Source organism: Sinohyriopsis cumingii, chromosome 11 (assembly GCF_028554795.1).
Source record: "Sinohyriopsis cumingii isolate HCF-2022 chromosome 11, ASM2855479v2, whole genome shotgun sequence".
Classification (NCBI taxonomy): Eukaryota; Metazoa; Mollusca; class Bivalvia; order Unionida; family Unionidae; genus Sinohyriopsis; species Sinohyriopsis cumingii.
In genome coordinates, this window is record NC_142971.1 from 15,151,662 (window position 1) to 15,168,275 (window position 16,614).

General features: G+C 35.8%; 1 protein-coding gene across 1 annotated transcript; it reads right to left on the reverse strand.

Annotated features, from left to right (window-relative positions):
- Positions 1 to 670: 670 nt before the first annotated feature.
- On the reverse strand, positions 671 to 10,725 carry LOC149787646 (uncharacterized). The gene is made up of 4 exons (XM_089973830.1): positions 10,299 to 10,725; positions 9,671 to 9,758; positions 7,365 to 7,461; positions 671 to 1,556 (listed from the first exon to the last, which is right to left on the reverse strand). Exons 1-4 carry the CDS (start codon positions 10,622 to 10,624, stop codon positions 1,426 to 1,428), a joined length of 642 nt encoding a protein of 213 aa, XP_089829956.1. The 5' UTR covers positions 10,625 to 10,725; the 3' UTR covers positions 671 to 1,425.
- Between the last annotated feature and the right edge of the window lie 5,889 nt (positions 10,726 to 16,614).

Sequence of the window (16,614 nt, forward strand, 5' to 3'; positions counted from 1 at the left end):
CAAAATTGTGCTAACATAGAGACAGTTAACCATCTCATAAGCTCTTCTGGTCCATGGCTAAAAACTAAAAAAAACTGATTAAAATTTTATATATATATATATATATATATATATATATATATATAGATATAGATATATAATGAATGAATCGTTTCTAAATTCTGAGAAAACTACCCTTTATGGTTAGTCAAGGACAATTACTAAATGATAAGAGTTATACTGTGGACACTCTATCACAAAAGAATGAATAATCAAGGGCAATAACTCAGCCAAATGTCGATGCAGAGTGCTTACAATTAAAAGTACAGCAAGACCTTATCCATGCAGAACTGCAGACTAAATCTGGTTCAGATAAATAATCTACGCTAAGCTATGTTGCACAAACCAAAGTATTGATAAAATTAACAATCAGGATCAATAAAGGGCCATAAATCAAACCAAATGGTAATTTATAATGCTAGAAATCACACTCCTGGAAGATTGTATCAGTAGAGAACTGGGCATTAAGTGTGACTGAAATCCAATAATCCCTGATAAAATTAGACTGCAGAAAGAAAATGTATCGAACAAACTCATTCAAGATCCCAATAATCTCAAGTGCATACCAAGTATAGTTGAGGGAAGAGTTAAAGTGCAGAAACAAAACTGAAATGACAAACAGATGCACAGGTTGACTTCTAAAGGTTTATTGACAGTTGTAGACATACACTTCAACTTGAAATGGATGCCTTATGTTTCTTTATACATGTTATGATATCTCGCCATCTCTACAAAATTTCACACCATCAACACACTTGCCACTGATATGATTGCATGAAAGATTTCCGTATTCAACATAAGTTCCAGGAACCCATTGCTTGCTCTCTCTCTGTCTGTCTCTCTCTGATCCTTTGATAATCATTTTCCCCATGAGATAGCAATAATTTTCCCCATGAGATAGCAATAATTATCCCCATGAGATAGCAATAATCTCATAATGCTTATATGCCTCTCTCCACCTTTATAGCTGGATTTCATCAATCTCGACCACATTGTTTTGTCTAAGCAAAATATCTCCAGTTTCTTGCATAGAGAACAATTGTCTTTGTTCAAGCAAAACAGCCATGGTGTTTATGAGCTGGCACACTTCCTGTTTCATCCTAGAAATGATACAAATGTGCCCAGAACATGACAATGACACCTTCTGTACATCTGGTGGACAAGTCCACTCTCAGGCAACCTGGGATGAGTTGGACATTCTGCTGGGCTGCTAATAATTTGCCACAAACTGTCAAGGATTTTATACAGAAGATGAAGCAAAAATAGATTTTTGTGCAATTAAATAATAATCTTAATTCCTGGCTGTTAGACTGTTTTAAAATATTTCCAACCCAGTGTCCCATCACTCGAGTCTAGCTCGACACTCATTAAGATCAGCTTCTTCCCTCAAGAAAATAATATCTTTTTCGTTTTGGTGTTTGGAATGAGACTTTTCTGTTTCAATATTCGGACTGACTCGCGCAAATGCTTAGGCTGCAGCGGTCCACTTTCTCCCCACTTTTCCATCACATCCAGAGCTGTAATAAAGAAGTCAACTTTTTATTGCAGTATATGTTCATGATAAACTCAGTGGTACCAGCCTCATAAATTAAATTAAAAGTGGGTGATATTCTTTTCATCAGACATGACGACTTTTAAAATAAAAATGCACCAAATATTACATGCAAAGTAGGGGATGGGATTATCTTCAAATATGGAGTTATCACTAGAGATTAACAGCAAGTTCAAACATGATATTGTAAGGTGGCGCTATACAGTTTCGCATTTTCCATAGGGTTAAGATTTTAAAGAAAAAGAATTTTCCCGACTTTCCTCACTGGTTATACTGGCTATTTAAAAAAGACCTTGTATATCTTAAGTATAATTAAAAGAACCTTTAATTCCCTTTATTTTGATGTATGATTGATGGGTGTACTATGGGTTACAGAGTATACAGCTTGGCCTTACTTCAAATGTGAACCTTTCAAAAAAGTGCTAGCTCTACTTGGTCATTTTCACTTCCTGAACTTCAGAGGTAAATTGTATAAAAAAGAGCCGATAACTTTTTTTACATATTATATATTTGGTACTTCATTAATTGCACTGTTAGAAGCTGGTATTGTCTAGTCTGGCAAAATTCATTTTCCCTATTTTAATAGCTGCTATGTATAGTGTACTTTAGTCTAATTCAGGCTGATTTTTTAACAAAAGGGAGCAGTCATTTTAGTTAGCAGTGTGCATAAATCATGTAACATTTCCAAAAGTACAATATCCAAAGAAATATCATCCACATTACATTACTGTAGCATATAGGTATGCCAACATTCTCTCCACTGTGCATGTTTTAAATGCAAACTACTTCACCTTACATACGTCACTCTCTCTAAAGTACATATTAATTGGTGAGTGCCCCCAAAACATTTTTTCAATGCCACCATTTTCTTATGATAAAGTTCATTATAAACTTGCAGTGCTTAATTTTCATATCTTTACCTTTAGTTAAGGGTAAAAACTAAATTCTTAAAATATAGCATGATTTTAAATCTGAGTCTAATAATTTCAACCCCGAAATTCCAAATATTTTGAATGAACAGTGCGATCAACACATGTAAAGAATAAGAGGCCACAGAAGAGGGCACTTCTGACATAAAAGTCAACCCCAGAGCCTATTTCATAATGTTCACCCCAGTGCCTGTCATTCACCCCACCAAACATTTTAAACATATTTTTGCTTTTGATCATCAAATTTTGTCTCTTAATTTAAAGATTATTTATGTATATTTTAATAAACAAGATTCATTCTGGAAAATCACATGACGCTTGAAAAAGTGCATGCACATTAAATTCCATGCATCTGAAGCATAATAAAGATGAAGTGCTTATTCTGTTTGTATATTTCCCCATGTCATTCAAACATGTAGGAGTCAAGAATTTCTCGGCTTTTGTGCATAATTTTTTTGTTGTGGATGTTGTTTCTTCCCTTGACAAATAACTTGTTTTGCTCGAAACATTGGGAAGGCTTAAAGAAATCTATAAATGAAACCCTTTTCCATTAGAATTCCATATTGACAAATTTACACCATGAATTCTTTGACAAGAAAAGTATGCCAACTGCCAACAGTTGTTGTTGTTGTTCTGGGTTTGACACAATTTTTCATCACAAGATAGGCTTCACATGACAGCCATTATATCCAGTCAAGGTAGAATTCAGAAAACCACAGAAAGAATCAAAGACCCACAGGAAACTACAAGCAAGCTTTCTCACATACCCACATTGGCCGAGCACACAAATCAAACCTATATGGAAAGAGGTGAGATGTAAGTGATTTGTAAAGGCACATGCCTTTTCAGACCACTCGGCCACCAGGGTCCCCAATTCCCATTACGAATTTTTGCCCTAAAAGGAATTTAAAAGCTCAACACGGTTCAAAATATAGATTATAAATATAACCACTTTTCCATCAGTCTGTATATAGCACCTTAGTAATCTGTATAACTACTTTAAATAATTTCTCTAGAATCATATCTTTTTTCAACAACACAACTATAAACTCTGATCAAAAATGCATTCCCTCAGACTGATCTAAAACAGGAATGAGTTATTTATCAAATCCCTATTTATGCACATTTTCATTTTACCTATATTATATTAGAATGTGAAGCAATCCAACAAAAAAAAACAAGTCTAATTGTAAATAAGACTGGCCTTGAACTCAAACGATGCATAAATGTTTTGTTCACAAATGGCCATAATCTAAAGAACAATTTACAATCATGGACAAAAGTTTAGCACACAATATAGATTAACTTAAATATACATAATAATAGAATGAGTTCAGGTTAAAAGGACAAGAGTGAGAGTATGATGGAAAGATGGTCAGTCATGAACTATCATTAAATTTGATTAGATTTCAACAAAAGAGCAGTTTATCGTAAGAACCATTTTAACTGAAGGCATTTTTTGCTACCAATATCAGTTCTTTACCAACGCTGCATTGTTATGTTTGATTTGTTTGTACTCCCTTTTAATACCTGCCCAGAGACTTACAAATAAGTCATCTTTTGTTTTGGAACATGATTGTTACATTACCATGGGGACTGTGGTGTTTTGGGTTACATTCTGCTCTGCATAGATGTTCTTACCAAAGTACAATCTGATTAATTGTAAAACAAATACCTGTATGCAAATATTACAAGATCAAACATAGTTTTATTAAAGAATAAATGATCACAATACAAAAAGGATTTGTTTGTATCCCAGCAAAAGACATCATTTTAATTTTATCAAAATGAACAAAATAGTAGGTCCCTTGTAATTACTCTCTCATTTTCATTTGTTGACTAGTCAATGGGTTGCCAGCAGGGCAAAAGTCAAAAGTAAAAAATTTGCACATTTTGAACAATATATTTTATGCCATTACTATTCATAAAATAAAAAATTTTGTCCCAATAACTACTTTTCTTCTATCAATTTATGCATAAATCTTTGTGTTTTTCTTTTATTTTCATATTTAAAAATATATTTGAGGTATGTAAAGGGCATAATTTGTGCAGCGGCAGTTCGTCTGAACGTCAAAAATTTTACATACATGTTTATTGTAAGGCATGGATCTATGTGTGGTACTTCCCATGTTACCATAATCAGCACCATTGTAAAGCAGAGAGAATGACCTACATTTTGATATCTTTACTGTGTAAATCGGTTTTGTTTTTGCTTCAAATTTTACATGAAGAAAACTTCAAAATGACAAATTTTCAGGTAAATCTTAATTTTAAAATACAAATTTGATATCATTTTAAAGTGTGTTCATTATAGTTTATTTCTGTAAAAACAGTGAAATTTTCCGTGATGTCATGCGAGATCAAGCCATATGCAATGGCTGGCCTAACACTTATGCCACATGACTCGATGCATATCCAAGATTATTTATTGCAAGTTTGTATGTAAAATGATTCGTTTTTAATGTTTTATATTTATTTTTGTCTTTATATATATATTTTGAGTACCTGAAGTCATTAAATGGAGGTCCTGTTATACAGTTCAAGGAAAACCTTTAGAGTCCGATTTCCTCAGCTAAGTAATTTTTACACATGAAATATGCATGCAAAAATGGCCTCAGATGAAGCCTGGTATGTTATTTACATATTTAAAGTAAATTTGTTGATATAATTTTTTCTTGCATGTGATCGAGCAAGTAATAATTATTAGATTAAATCGGATAGCGATAATATTTTGACCTTCCTGTTTGTAAACATGATTCAACAAAAGGAAAATGGGCTCTGTTACCCTTCTTCATTTCTTTTCACTTTGTTTCTTTTGGTTTTAATTTTTTGCAAGGTCCAAAATTTTGGATAAGTGTTTATTAATGATGAAATGGCACTGTAAATCTAGCAAGCTATAGACTGGCATTTTAGTATGTTAAAGATATGAGACCTATCACCAATTTCCAATTGTTATATATCTACATGGCATTTCTAATTTTTCCAGTCTGTAACAACTCGGTAAATTTTCTGGTCAGCATCATTAAATGTAGCTAAGTACCTAATTTGTTTTAAATACTTCGTGTAAAATGAATTAATTCAGCCTCATTTAGGAAATCAAAGAACACACAGAGCTCAAACAACAAAACAGAACCATTTTTAAAAACAAAAAACTATTTTGGGCTGAACAAATAATCTACACGAATTAATTTAAATTCCTTTACTTCTTAATATTTTTCATTTGCTTTGATTCATTCATCAATTCAAGTGCATCTGACTTAACTCTTTCTAACCTTCTACATTTCAGGTTTATGAGTGGATTAAGAAACTGTTCTGAGACATCCTATCCTCATACTGCTTCACATGGGTAGCTGTGTATTACGATGACCAGTATTACATTGGACAAGTGTTGGAAGTACACCAACCTGATCTAGCACTTGTAGTTTTTATGCCAGATGAAAACCAAAACCGATCGTTTCAAATGATGACATTGCCGAGGTTAAGTCGTGTTTTGTGTTTAGTTGGGTCTTTAATGTACAACCAGTTTCAAGCGATGGCCGAACTTGGAAAGTTGAAAATATGGACCAACAAAATAAAGCAGAATAAAATTCTCAAGCTAAAACTTTGTTAAAGCTGTTACTTTTCTGATTATTTTAAACAAAGCAGTCCTTTATGACATTTACAATTGTATCTACTGTCTGAAGTGTATATTATATTCAAAACATTAGTCATAGTGAAAGATTTTGATACTTTGTCAATAGTTCTTGCTTTGTAACCTATCTTTGCTTTATCATAATTATATCTGCTTTATTAGTAATGTATGCATTAAAGCTATAATATGCTTCATTTGAGTGCAAAAACTATCAAAATCAGTTACTATTTGATAAAGCTGTACACTTTTGAAAATTGTTGTTTTTGTCATTTTTGACTATTTTCATTTTTGCTTCTGCTTTAAAAACTACTTTCACACTAATGTTGACACTCTTTGTATATTGCATGAATTTTTCATATAATACCCTCCATTTTGGTACTAGAAGTATTAAAATCTGTTAATACATAAAAAAAAGTTGTGATCTTTTGAAAATTGTTGTTTTTGCTTTTTTTTCGGACATTCCAAATTTTGCTTTTTTTTTCTGACTTCTATGATCTAGTACGGCAAAAGTTTCAAACCCACTGGCCCAGAAAAAATTGGGCTTTGTTTTCAGAAGGTTTTCTCACAGGAACATACATTAATTTGCATTTAAATGTCATAGTCTTATGATAGCAAGGTTGCAAAGTCATGGAAAAGCTCAATTTCTGGCTTTTCCAATAAGGCTGACCTCTGTAGTTTTACTGTTTTAGAGTGAACCTAATAAAAAGGATTTTATGATCGTAGTGCTTGCATTTCTTGAATAACAAGGAACTTGTCTAGCTTTGCAGTAAATGCTACTGTTGTATAGCTTCAAATTATTGTTTTTACTCATCCGAAGTTGATGGTAATTGCATTTTCGGTGTGGATTGCAAATTTCCCAAGTCCCTCAAAACCTTCGAAAGGTCATATCTTGAAACATATTTGACCAATTTGCATGATTTTTTCAACATTTTATTTTTATATTAAGGTTTTAAGGACGGTAACAACAGCTTAGAGTTTTTAATTGTATTTGCTGATATCCTAAACGTGCCTGGAATACCTAATATGACATTTATTTATTGTGGGAGGTTAATAATGTATATACTAGAGTCAGGTGCATACATTTTTTACAATTAATACGGTGATCAAGTCACCCTAATAAAATGAATTATTGGCAACAATTGTAATATTTTTATTATAAAATTTATTATTATTGTTAATAATAATAATAATAATAATAATAATAGATACAGACCCTCTTCTACCACTTCTCCAACAAAGACCTTTGCTATACCAGACATGGCTATCACAACATTCTGTGAGACTGCAGATCCAGTTATGGACTGCATTAACTGGAAGATAAAAATAAATATTGTGTACAACAAATAATTTTACAATTAATGAATGCACAGGTATGTAGATTTTTCTCTTGACAATAAAAGTGCCAATTAAACAAGAAAGAAAGTTCTGTTCTGTATGTTTTTATCAATTCTTCCTTTAGTACCAGCTATTATCAATATTCTACAAAGAAACAGCACTCAGTTCCATAAATCCAAGCCTGGCTTCACAAAATCTTGAAATTAAACAATGCTTATAGTTCTCCAATAATGGCAAGAAATAAAGTAAATTATCACCTTTTTTTAAATACTGAATTTGGATAAAATGTGAACTTCTAAAATATAATTCCTATGCATTTAAACCCCATATGCTGCCATTACACTAAAAAAATGGTATATGCCTAATCATATGAATAGTACTGAATCTTGAAAAATATTGATCCTAAACATCACTGGGTTCCATTAAAATCAGATAACATCATTGTTTCATCACATTATGAGCCATGTAAGTTCTCCCTAAAGTTGAGAAACCCCAGCCATTTTTCACATGTGTGCAAATTAATCTGATGCTGATTGGCGACACTTGTGGGTCAACCAATTTCAGTCAAAAGCTGGAACACAAGATTTTATGACATCACCATTGTAGACATAAGAGGTCAGCACCATGCTATGTTGGACAATCATCAGCCCAAGTTCATGCTTCAAAGTATTCCAGTGCCTCAGCTAATCACAAATATTCACAGTTTTATTTTTTATCTAATGCATGCTTTTTCTTCTCAGATCAACCTAAAGACAGTGCTTACCTCTCTACATTCCCTCTTGAACCAATATGTGCACCACATAAAAATGTTGTTATTATTAGTTAGTCAATAATGGAATTTGTCAAATGTCACATCACTACTTTTGAAGCATTCTCAAAATAGAACGGAATTATGAGCGACTTTGTTGACTTAATTAAATAACTTAATTCTAAACTGGAAAATAACAATTTGTATCTTAAGTTGAATGAAATTTGTCTACAAATGGTTACCATGACAAAATCCTTGGGATGATGGCTGACAACAATTTGAAATGAAATAAACATATTCATGTCATATGTCATAAAGTCAATTCATGTCTGTGGTTATTTAGTAAAGATAAGGCCATACCTATCAAACATCGGTTAATATACTATAAATGCTACATACAACTGTACACTTGACTACTTAATATTATTGGGGGAAAAAAATTCTGACAAGAATATTTGCAAACTGCTTGCAGACTAATCCAAGATAATGCTGAAAACATCCAATGTGCAATGAATGATATTAAAATGTTGACATTAAGTGAACAAATATTTTTCAGAAAGGCTAAACTCATGCAAAAAGTTTCAAACAGTATGAACCCATTGTATCTCAAAGAACTATTTCATGCTAACTAGATCTTTTAAAGATGGATGATGTGTTTGCCATATTGCGAATCATATCAGCACCATTTTTAGTTAGGCCCAACTAGACATCATAACAGATCTCAAGTTAATACGTGAATAGTTTTCATCCGTTTAAAAAAAAATAAAAATCTTTGATTTCTGAGACAGGGAAATTTTTCTGACTAGATCTGAAAAATTATCTGCTACCGTAAATGGGAGATTATGTAATATTTCAGTTTATTAGCTTTAAGTAGTTTCAACATTGTGAGATAATGCATGCTCAGACAAACTTTAAACAACAAAGCTAAAACTACCCTTTAATCCTAAACGAGATCTTCCGTAATCCCCCCTAAAATCAATTAATCTCTGATCCTTTCAGAATTACTTCGGATCAAAAAAACAATCCATGCTCGCAAACTACAAGAGTGAAGCCAGCCAATCCTGCTGACAGAATCAAAGGGATGTTAACTGTTTTATAACGCTTTAAATCAGCAACTGAATCATCTTACCCTGCTTAAGTCAGTACAGTCACATGATCACAGGCAGTATTACCATAAATATATCACACTAGAAGTAAGGTGTGTAAAAAATAACATTTTTCAATAACAATTTTGTGTGCACTAGAATTTCAGTGAGTGATCGGAGGGACAGGAGACACTCCTCAACTCTTGAGGAAAGCCCCCACCCCATCATCCAGGAGGATCACGTATGGTATTGAAAGAATCATTTTTAAAGTCAAGACAATTATTCACACCAGCATGGTAAGCAAGAATCAACCTCAATAATTTTTATTCATAACAGATGAAAATATCCAACCCTCTTAATAGCTGCTTTAGGAAAGGCAGATCTTCTGTACATTTCATATCTGTTGAGCTGCTCCTCTGAGAAATTTGACACCAATACTCTAAAAGCAAAAAAGTAAATAAATAAGTTCATGAAAAGTACCGCATGGCAAACCCAAGTTTGAATCTCACTTAGGGATTAATTTTACAAAATTCTCACACCTGCATTATCATATTATTTATCCAACGATAATTTCTTTTTATGCTATCATGAATGCATCCCTGTATTGACTTCAGGGATAGCACTTTCCAGTCTGCCCAGTGTACACTTTTAACTTTAAATACACAAAATAATTTAATGTACCCAATGACATTCTTATTAGTGAAAAGTGTTAATATGGATTTGGGGTTGTTGAACTGTCATGCATGAAACTAATGAGGAAAACTATCTGCCAAGAGTCATATCCAGCGATGATGTTAACGTTCTGAAGGTTTTGGACTTTTTAAGTGGTTGATATAAAAATCTAACATGACTTTTGAAACCTAATTTTAAATTATCTATTAAACGAGAAGGATTTGCATCTATACAATTAAGCGTCAATCCAAATTTTCTCGTGTATCCAAACACTCGTACACTTGGACCGAACAACAATTTTTCATACTGCATTTTCATCCTTTCTTCCTCCTCCTTTTCTTTTTTAAGCTTTAATTGCTGCTGCGCTTCTTCGTCAATCTCAAGTTTTCTTTTCTTCTCCTGAGAGGCAGATGTTTGCTTGCCAGGACTGCTTTTTTCACTTGGTGATTTCGAACGTTTCGTCTTCGAGTTCGACTTCTCTGGTATTTCACTCTCGGATTCGGAGTTAGATCTTGAATGAAGGGCATGCGAGCGTGGGTGAGACGGAGACGCTGACGGGGATCTGCTGTGACCAGCTTCCTCGTGCGACAAAGTAGGGGACCTGGGATTCTCAAATTCTGCCATAGTTTGCATGAAATAACGCACACTGACAATTTTCAGTGGCCCTCTGTTGTGTTTCCGGAATTCTCTGTCGAAGCGGAGATGCCTAAATACAGCACAGAGCAGTATCGGATCCAGAAATATCGTTTCCACAGGCGGCAGCACACTCGCAATGAACACGAGCCTAGTGTCATTTCAGCCCCAAAACAATTCGGTAAAGTCGGGTCGTTTCGGCCCATTTACGTTACATTAGTGATATACATTTTAATAAAGATGTTTTCATTGGAATACATATATCGGACTAGAATAAATAGTACAACGTTGAGCAACAAATTGTCAGTGATCTTAAGTGACAGATCAGCTAATTATGTATTGTGACGAAATAAAACGACTATAATTAAAAGTAGCTGTTTCAGTTCAGGCTTATTCAGACCAAATTATGGGTTACTTGGACCAGGGTCAGGCTGATTCGGACTATATGAAATATTATTAAGTTTCGTATTAGATTTAAATGTGACAATTGTTGCAAATGTGCATAGAAACAACGGAACGCACTGAAACGCCGGAACGCAATAAAAATACCGAAACGCACTTCAATTATATCGTATATACCATAGTGTATATTGGTTGTGTATGTAAAATTCATATCTGTGACATTTAATATTAGTTATATAATAAATTAATATGTACTTTCTTTTCTGCAAGTGATGCAACATCAAATTAAAAAGAACCTGGAAACTGCGCATTTTGGCGACGGTTTGGAAAGTAATATTTTTTAGCATTAACAGCGTGTATTGCAATTTATACATGGGTTTAATTATTCAGCTAGTAATAATAAACACATATTAATATTGATTTTTTTTTAAGTTGATTATTATATTGTGGCTATTATTAATGATATTCTTTTTATTATCTTAAGTTCCGGGATTTATGAGATTTGTGCAACTCGGCAGGTGAAACAGCTGTATAGTTTAAGTGTAACTATCATAAATTATGTGCGATAATGGTCTAAATGCAAAGAAACATGCGAGAATGGCGTGTCAAATCATTTCCGTCTTTCGTTGACCGTTTTTAAAACCTATTCTGCTATTGGAAGAAGAGTATGGGATACTGGATAGTAGCAGAAATTGGTTTAATACACAAAGACAATTTTTGGGACATATTTCAAAATGTATTTGTTTCTTATAACACACAATTGTTTAAAAATTATTATACAAATAAGGCAAGTTTGACGTGCCCACTCGGAGAGTACATAAGATTAAATATAGCAACAACAGGAATAAACACATCCCAAGTTATATCAATTATATGCATAATTAGTTCCTTAAAGTGTACTAAGTAATTAACACGTTACCGTCCAATATATTCCAAAGGACAATTTTCATGTACAAGGTCGTCTTACTGCAGTCCCGCAGGCCAAATGTGGCCCGCAGGAATCTTTTGTGTGGCCCGTACTCATACAAAATGAGTTCTATAATTATAATGCAAATCAGCATGCATGGCCTTCGAACCTTATAATGTTGGTTCATGTGGCCCGCGGGTTGTAGATAGATGGACCACCCTGTTCTAACATATACATGTTTATATACACTGCATCACACAATTAATAATAAAATTATAAAATAAATCTTATTAATACGAAATTTGAACATGATCAAAAATATGTACAAGAAATTAGGGCATTTAAATATATCAACTTATAACAATCAAACAGTTGATTTGCGGCGTATACGGTAGTAGTGAAGGGGGGCACTTTAGCGACAATGGGAATTAGCATTAAAAACACCCTTGGGGCACTTTAGCGACAATGGAAATTTAACATGGAGAAAAATCGTGGGGCACTTTACCGACAAGGGGAATTAACATGGCGATAAATCGTGGGGCACTTTACCGACAAGGGGAATTTAACATGGGAATAGAGTTTGGGCTTGTTTAGGGACAAGGGGAATTTAACATGGGATTTTTTTAAAAAAATTTTTTAAAAAAGGGGTAGGCAATTCAAAGACTATCTCTTTTCGAGAAATATGGCTGGCCCTGAAAAGGGCCTTTGGTTTATGTTAATATACCCTTAACATAGAGGGCATTTGCGACATCTTCTTTTCCTCAAACTTCGTCTTACAGCAGGGCCATACATCAGAGTCCTCTTGAGGCAACCTTGTCTCTCTATATAGACTCTTCTTATCCACAGGCTGCTGTTGGTCCTGTGGACAACGGTCCACTTGGCTCGGACATACATGAGCATGTCCGTCCTGAACATCATTGTTGACACAAGGGTTGAAGATTCAACGTCTGTCCACATGTTGAGGCTCCGAGAATAGGTGAATCAATGCAGTGAACGGCGCTTATTTATAGGGACAGGAAGGATTGAAACGGATTGAGTTCATTCACCAATCCAAACACGCGTTACAGAATTCAGTCAGCCCGCATCCAATCGTAAGAGTGCAGTCTGTGACGTCACGTAGTCTATATAGATTCGCTAGCGCTTGTGTGCAGTCAATCTATGCGACAGTGATTCAACATGACGGAAACTCAGAAAACGATCCATTGGGGTGCACCAGCAGGAGAGACTGCCCAAGGGAACTCGGACTTACTTTCAGAAGAGGTGAATTGGGATTTTGTGGATTTTCTCTCCTCGCAAGAATTTGTTCCGGAACCTTCGTTACCTTCTTCATTACCGCAAGTGGAAAATTTTAGACAGAGACAAAAAGAAGAATTGGAGAAATTTATACAACGACAAAAGGAAGCGGAACAGGCTTTTCTCCTACAGCAACAGCAACAAGAAGAAGAGGTAAGAAAAAAACAACAGCAGCAACAGCAAGAAGAAGAAGTAGTAGCAGCAAAGAAACAAGAGGGTGAAAATCAAACGGTCACGGTACTGTTGGACATTTTAGCGGAGTTAAGAAGTCTAAAACAAATGTATCAGACTTCATTATCACGACCGAAGAGAATACGACCTTCCCGAGCTAAACACGTCAACCCTGTGACTAAGCCTACCGTACCACCCTTAGTGATTTCAACCCAATCATCATCAGCATTACGCAGTTCAGAAGTAGGCCTTGGCCGTGGCAAAGGCATAAGGCAGTTAAAGTTGATTGCTTAAACTCACCCTTTCACCATGAAGAAAAAAGGCCCTTTTCAGGGCCACCCACATTTCTCGAAAAGAAATACAATTTCAATTTGCCAATAACTCAAAAAAAAACCCCACCCATTTTACCCTTATAGTACGTGTCTGTGTATGAGTGCGTGAGTGTACGTTCTTATTTTAAAATCACAACTCAAAGACACTTACCTTATATCATTCATTTATTCTTTTCTCCATTTTTTACAATCCAATTCACAATTCACAACACAACACTTTAATGAAAAGTTCATTGACTTCTTCTTTCTCCTTGTTTAGTCTCTCTGTTTCTTGAATTTCTTCACTGTCTTTTCCTCATTTTCTTCCCTTCTTCTTTTCTTCTTCTCCTCTTTCTTTGCCTCTTGTAAATAGAATTGTCTTTTTTCTTCCTCTAAAGAATCCCTCTCTTCTTTCGAAGAATCCCTCTCTTCTTCTGAAGAATTTCTCTTTTCTTCTGACTCCTCTTGTTTCTTTTTTGGGCAATCTGGAGACCAATGTCCTTTTTCTTTACAATAATAACAGGTATCTTGACTTTTGTCTTTTTTAGTCCCTGTTTTTGTTCTTTTTTGACGGTCTGGACACTCTGAAGACCAATGCCCTTTCTTCTGACAGATATAGCAAGTATCTTGACTTTTATCTCGAAAGGAAGGAGAGTAGTCTGTCGGCTGGTCTGAAGAGAATTTTCTAATGACCCCTCGCAAAGCTCTGACGAAACGTTCCATCTGGTCAGTCTCTTCCATCGTTGTGCTCGGCTTGAGAGTGAAATGAATAGTGAAAGGACAAGACACACACCCTTTTATATACGCTGGTCTGCTATGACTATAAAGTAGTTTATGGTGTTTGAACTTGAGTCATTTGACTTTTTGCTTTCAAGATGAAACGATCCCATTCATTCGAGAAGAAAGAAGAAGAAAGTAAGAGGCAGAAACGTGATCTATCGCCTCGTACCAGGGCTGAAATCTTGGCACAAATTCATGCCAGTGATTTTGAAGAGGACATGAGTGAACCAGAATTTGAAACCTCTAAACCAAGTTCACCACCCTTAGTCAACCCTGAAAAGTACTATTCCATTCGAGAGACGGAAAAGCGCTCCTCTAGAAAATTTAGAACCACGGCTTACAAATACACGGTGAAGTTTAAAGATTTCAAGGCTGAAGTGCCGTTAGAGAAAGCAGAAGTGTTCATCACCGAGGTGTGGGATTCTTTGCTCACTTCACTCAAGCGACAATGTCAACCCAAAGAAGACGATCGCTTGAGACTTTCCATACAACACGACGGTTTGAAATCCCCTGTTTGGATCGAGTTTAGCACCCCTGCAGAATTGAACGCTTCCAAAGTCATGGACAAGATTCAACACGTGCAACAATCTAATGACCAGTTTGACATCACCGATGGTAAAGCCACATTGGACATGACCCACGTCTCTCCTCCTCAAGGAACTGGACGCAAAAAGATGTTATTGGTGGACGACCTTCGCAACACCAAAAAGAGTCTCGTCCGAATTAACAACTCTCATGACCAGATGTGTTTAGCCCGTGCCATCGTGGTGGGACGAACCTATGCCAACAAGAACGACACGGTAGAATGGAAAAGAACCTGGAAAACTATTCAACGATCCGATCGAGCCAAACAATAAAATGAAGCAGAACTCCTGTTACAACAAGCCGGACTGTCCAAAGACACACCCTGTGGCATTCCTGAGATGCAAAAATTGCAAGATGCCCTAGCTCCACGATACACCTTGAAAGTGCACCCTCAAGAAGTGCGCGGACCTCTGTTGTTTCGAGGCCAAGACTTTAAGGACGGAAAATACATTCACCTTTATCATCACGATGAACATTTCGATACCATTACCAGTATCACCGGATTCCTGAAATACAGTTATTACTGTGAGAAATGTGACCATGGTTATAACAATCGAGAGCAACACAAGCATTGTGGATCGAAATGCACAGGATGTTTGGCCTCTTCACCCTGTCTGAGCGAAGAACCAGTGCCTTGTTCAACTTGTCTGCGCACGTTTGTCAGCCCTACCTGTTACCAACAACATCTGAAAACGCAAGGTTCACAGAAGAAATGCGCTTGTCAACTGCTGAGATTGTGCTCTACGTGTGAACAAGTCATACGTACCAATAATACCAAGGCACACGTATGTTCAGGAAAGAAAAAATGTCACATTTGTCACCACATCGTGGACTTGGAACACCAATGTTACGTGCAAAAATACCAACCCCCACCAGAGAAAGAGGACGGTCACAAGAAGAAAGGCAATTTCATCTTTTTCGATTTCGAATGCATGCAAGAGACCGGCATTCACATTCCTAATTTCTGCGTGGCTCATCGAGCGTGCGAGAAGTGCATTCAAGAACCTATCTTCAGTCATTGCCCTCACTGCAGCAAGATTCCCGGAGGGCGTGAAAAAATCTTTCGGGGACCAAACACGTTAGCCGATTTTGCCCAATGGGTCTTAGACCCCGTCGACAAGACGTGGAGCCAAGAGGACATCGAACGTTACGGAGATTGTCATCGTCATGCCACGGTGATGGCTCACAATTTCTCCGGATACGATGGACAGTTTCTTTTGAGGTACTATACGGAACAAGGCACCGAACGTCCTAAAGTGACTTTGAACGGAGCCAAAATCATTTTCATGCAAGTGGGACAAGTACAGTTTAAAGATTCGATGAGCTATTTGGCATGCCTTTGAGTCGAATGCCTAAAACGTTTGGAATGACAGAAATGGCTAAAGGGTACTTTCCACACTTTTTCAATACGGAAGCCAATCAACACGCCGTTCTACCCCATTTACCTGAGGCTCACTATTACGACCCCGACAACATGCGTACCGAACAACGAGAAGCTTTCTACGCTTGGTACCAGGCTCACGCCTCGGACCCTTTCGACT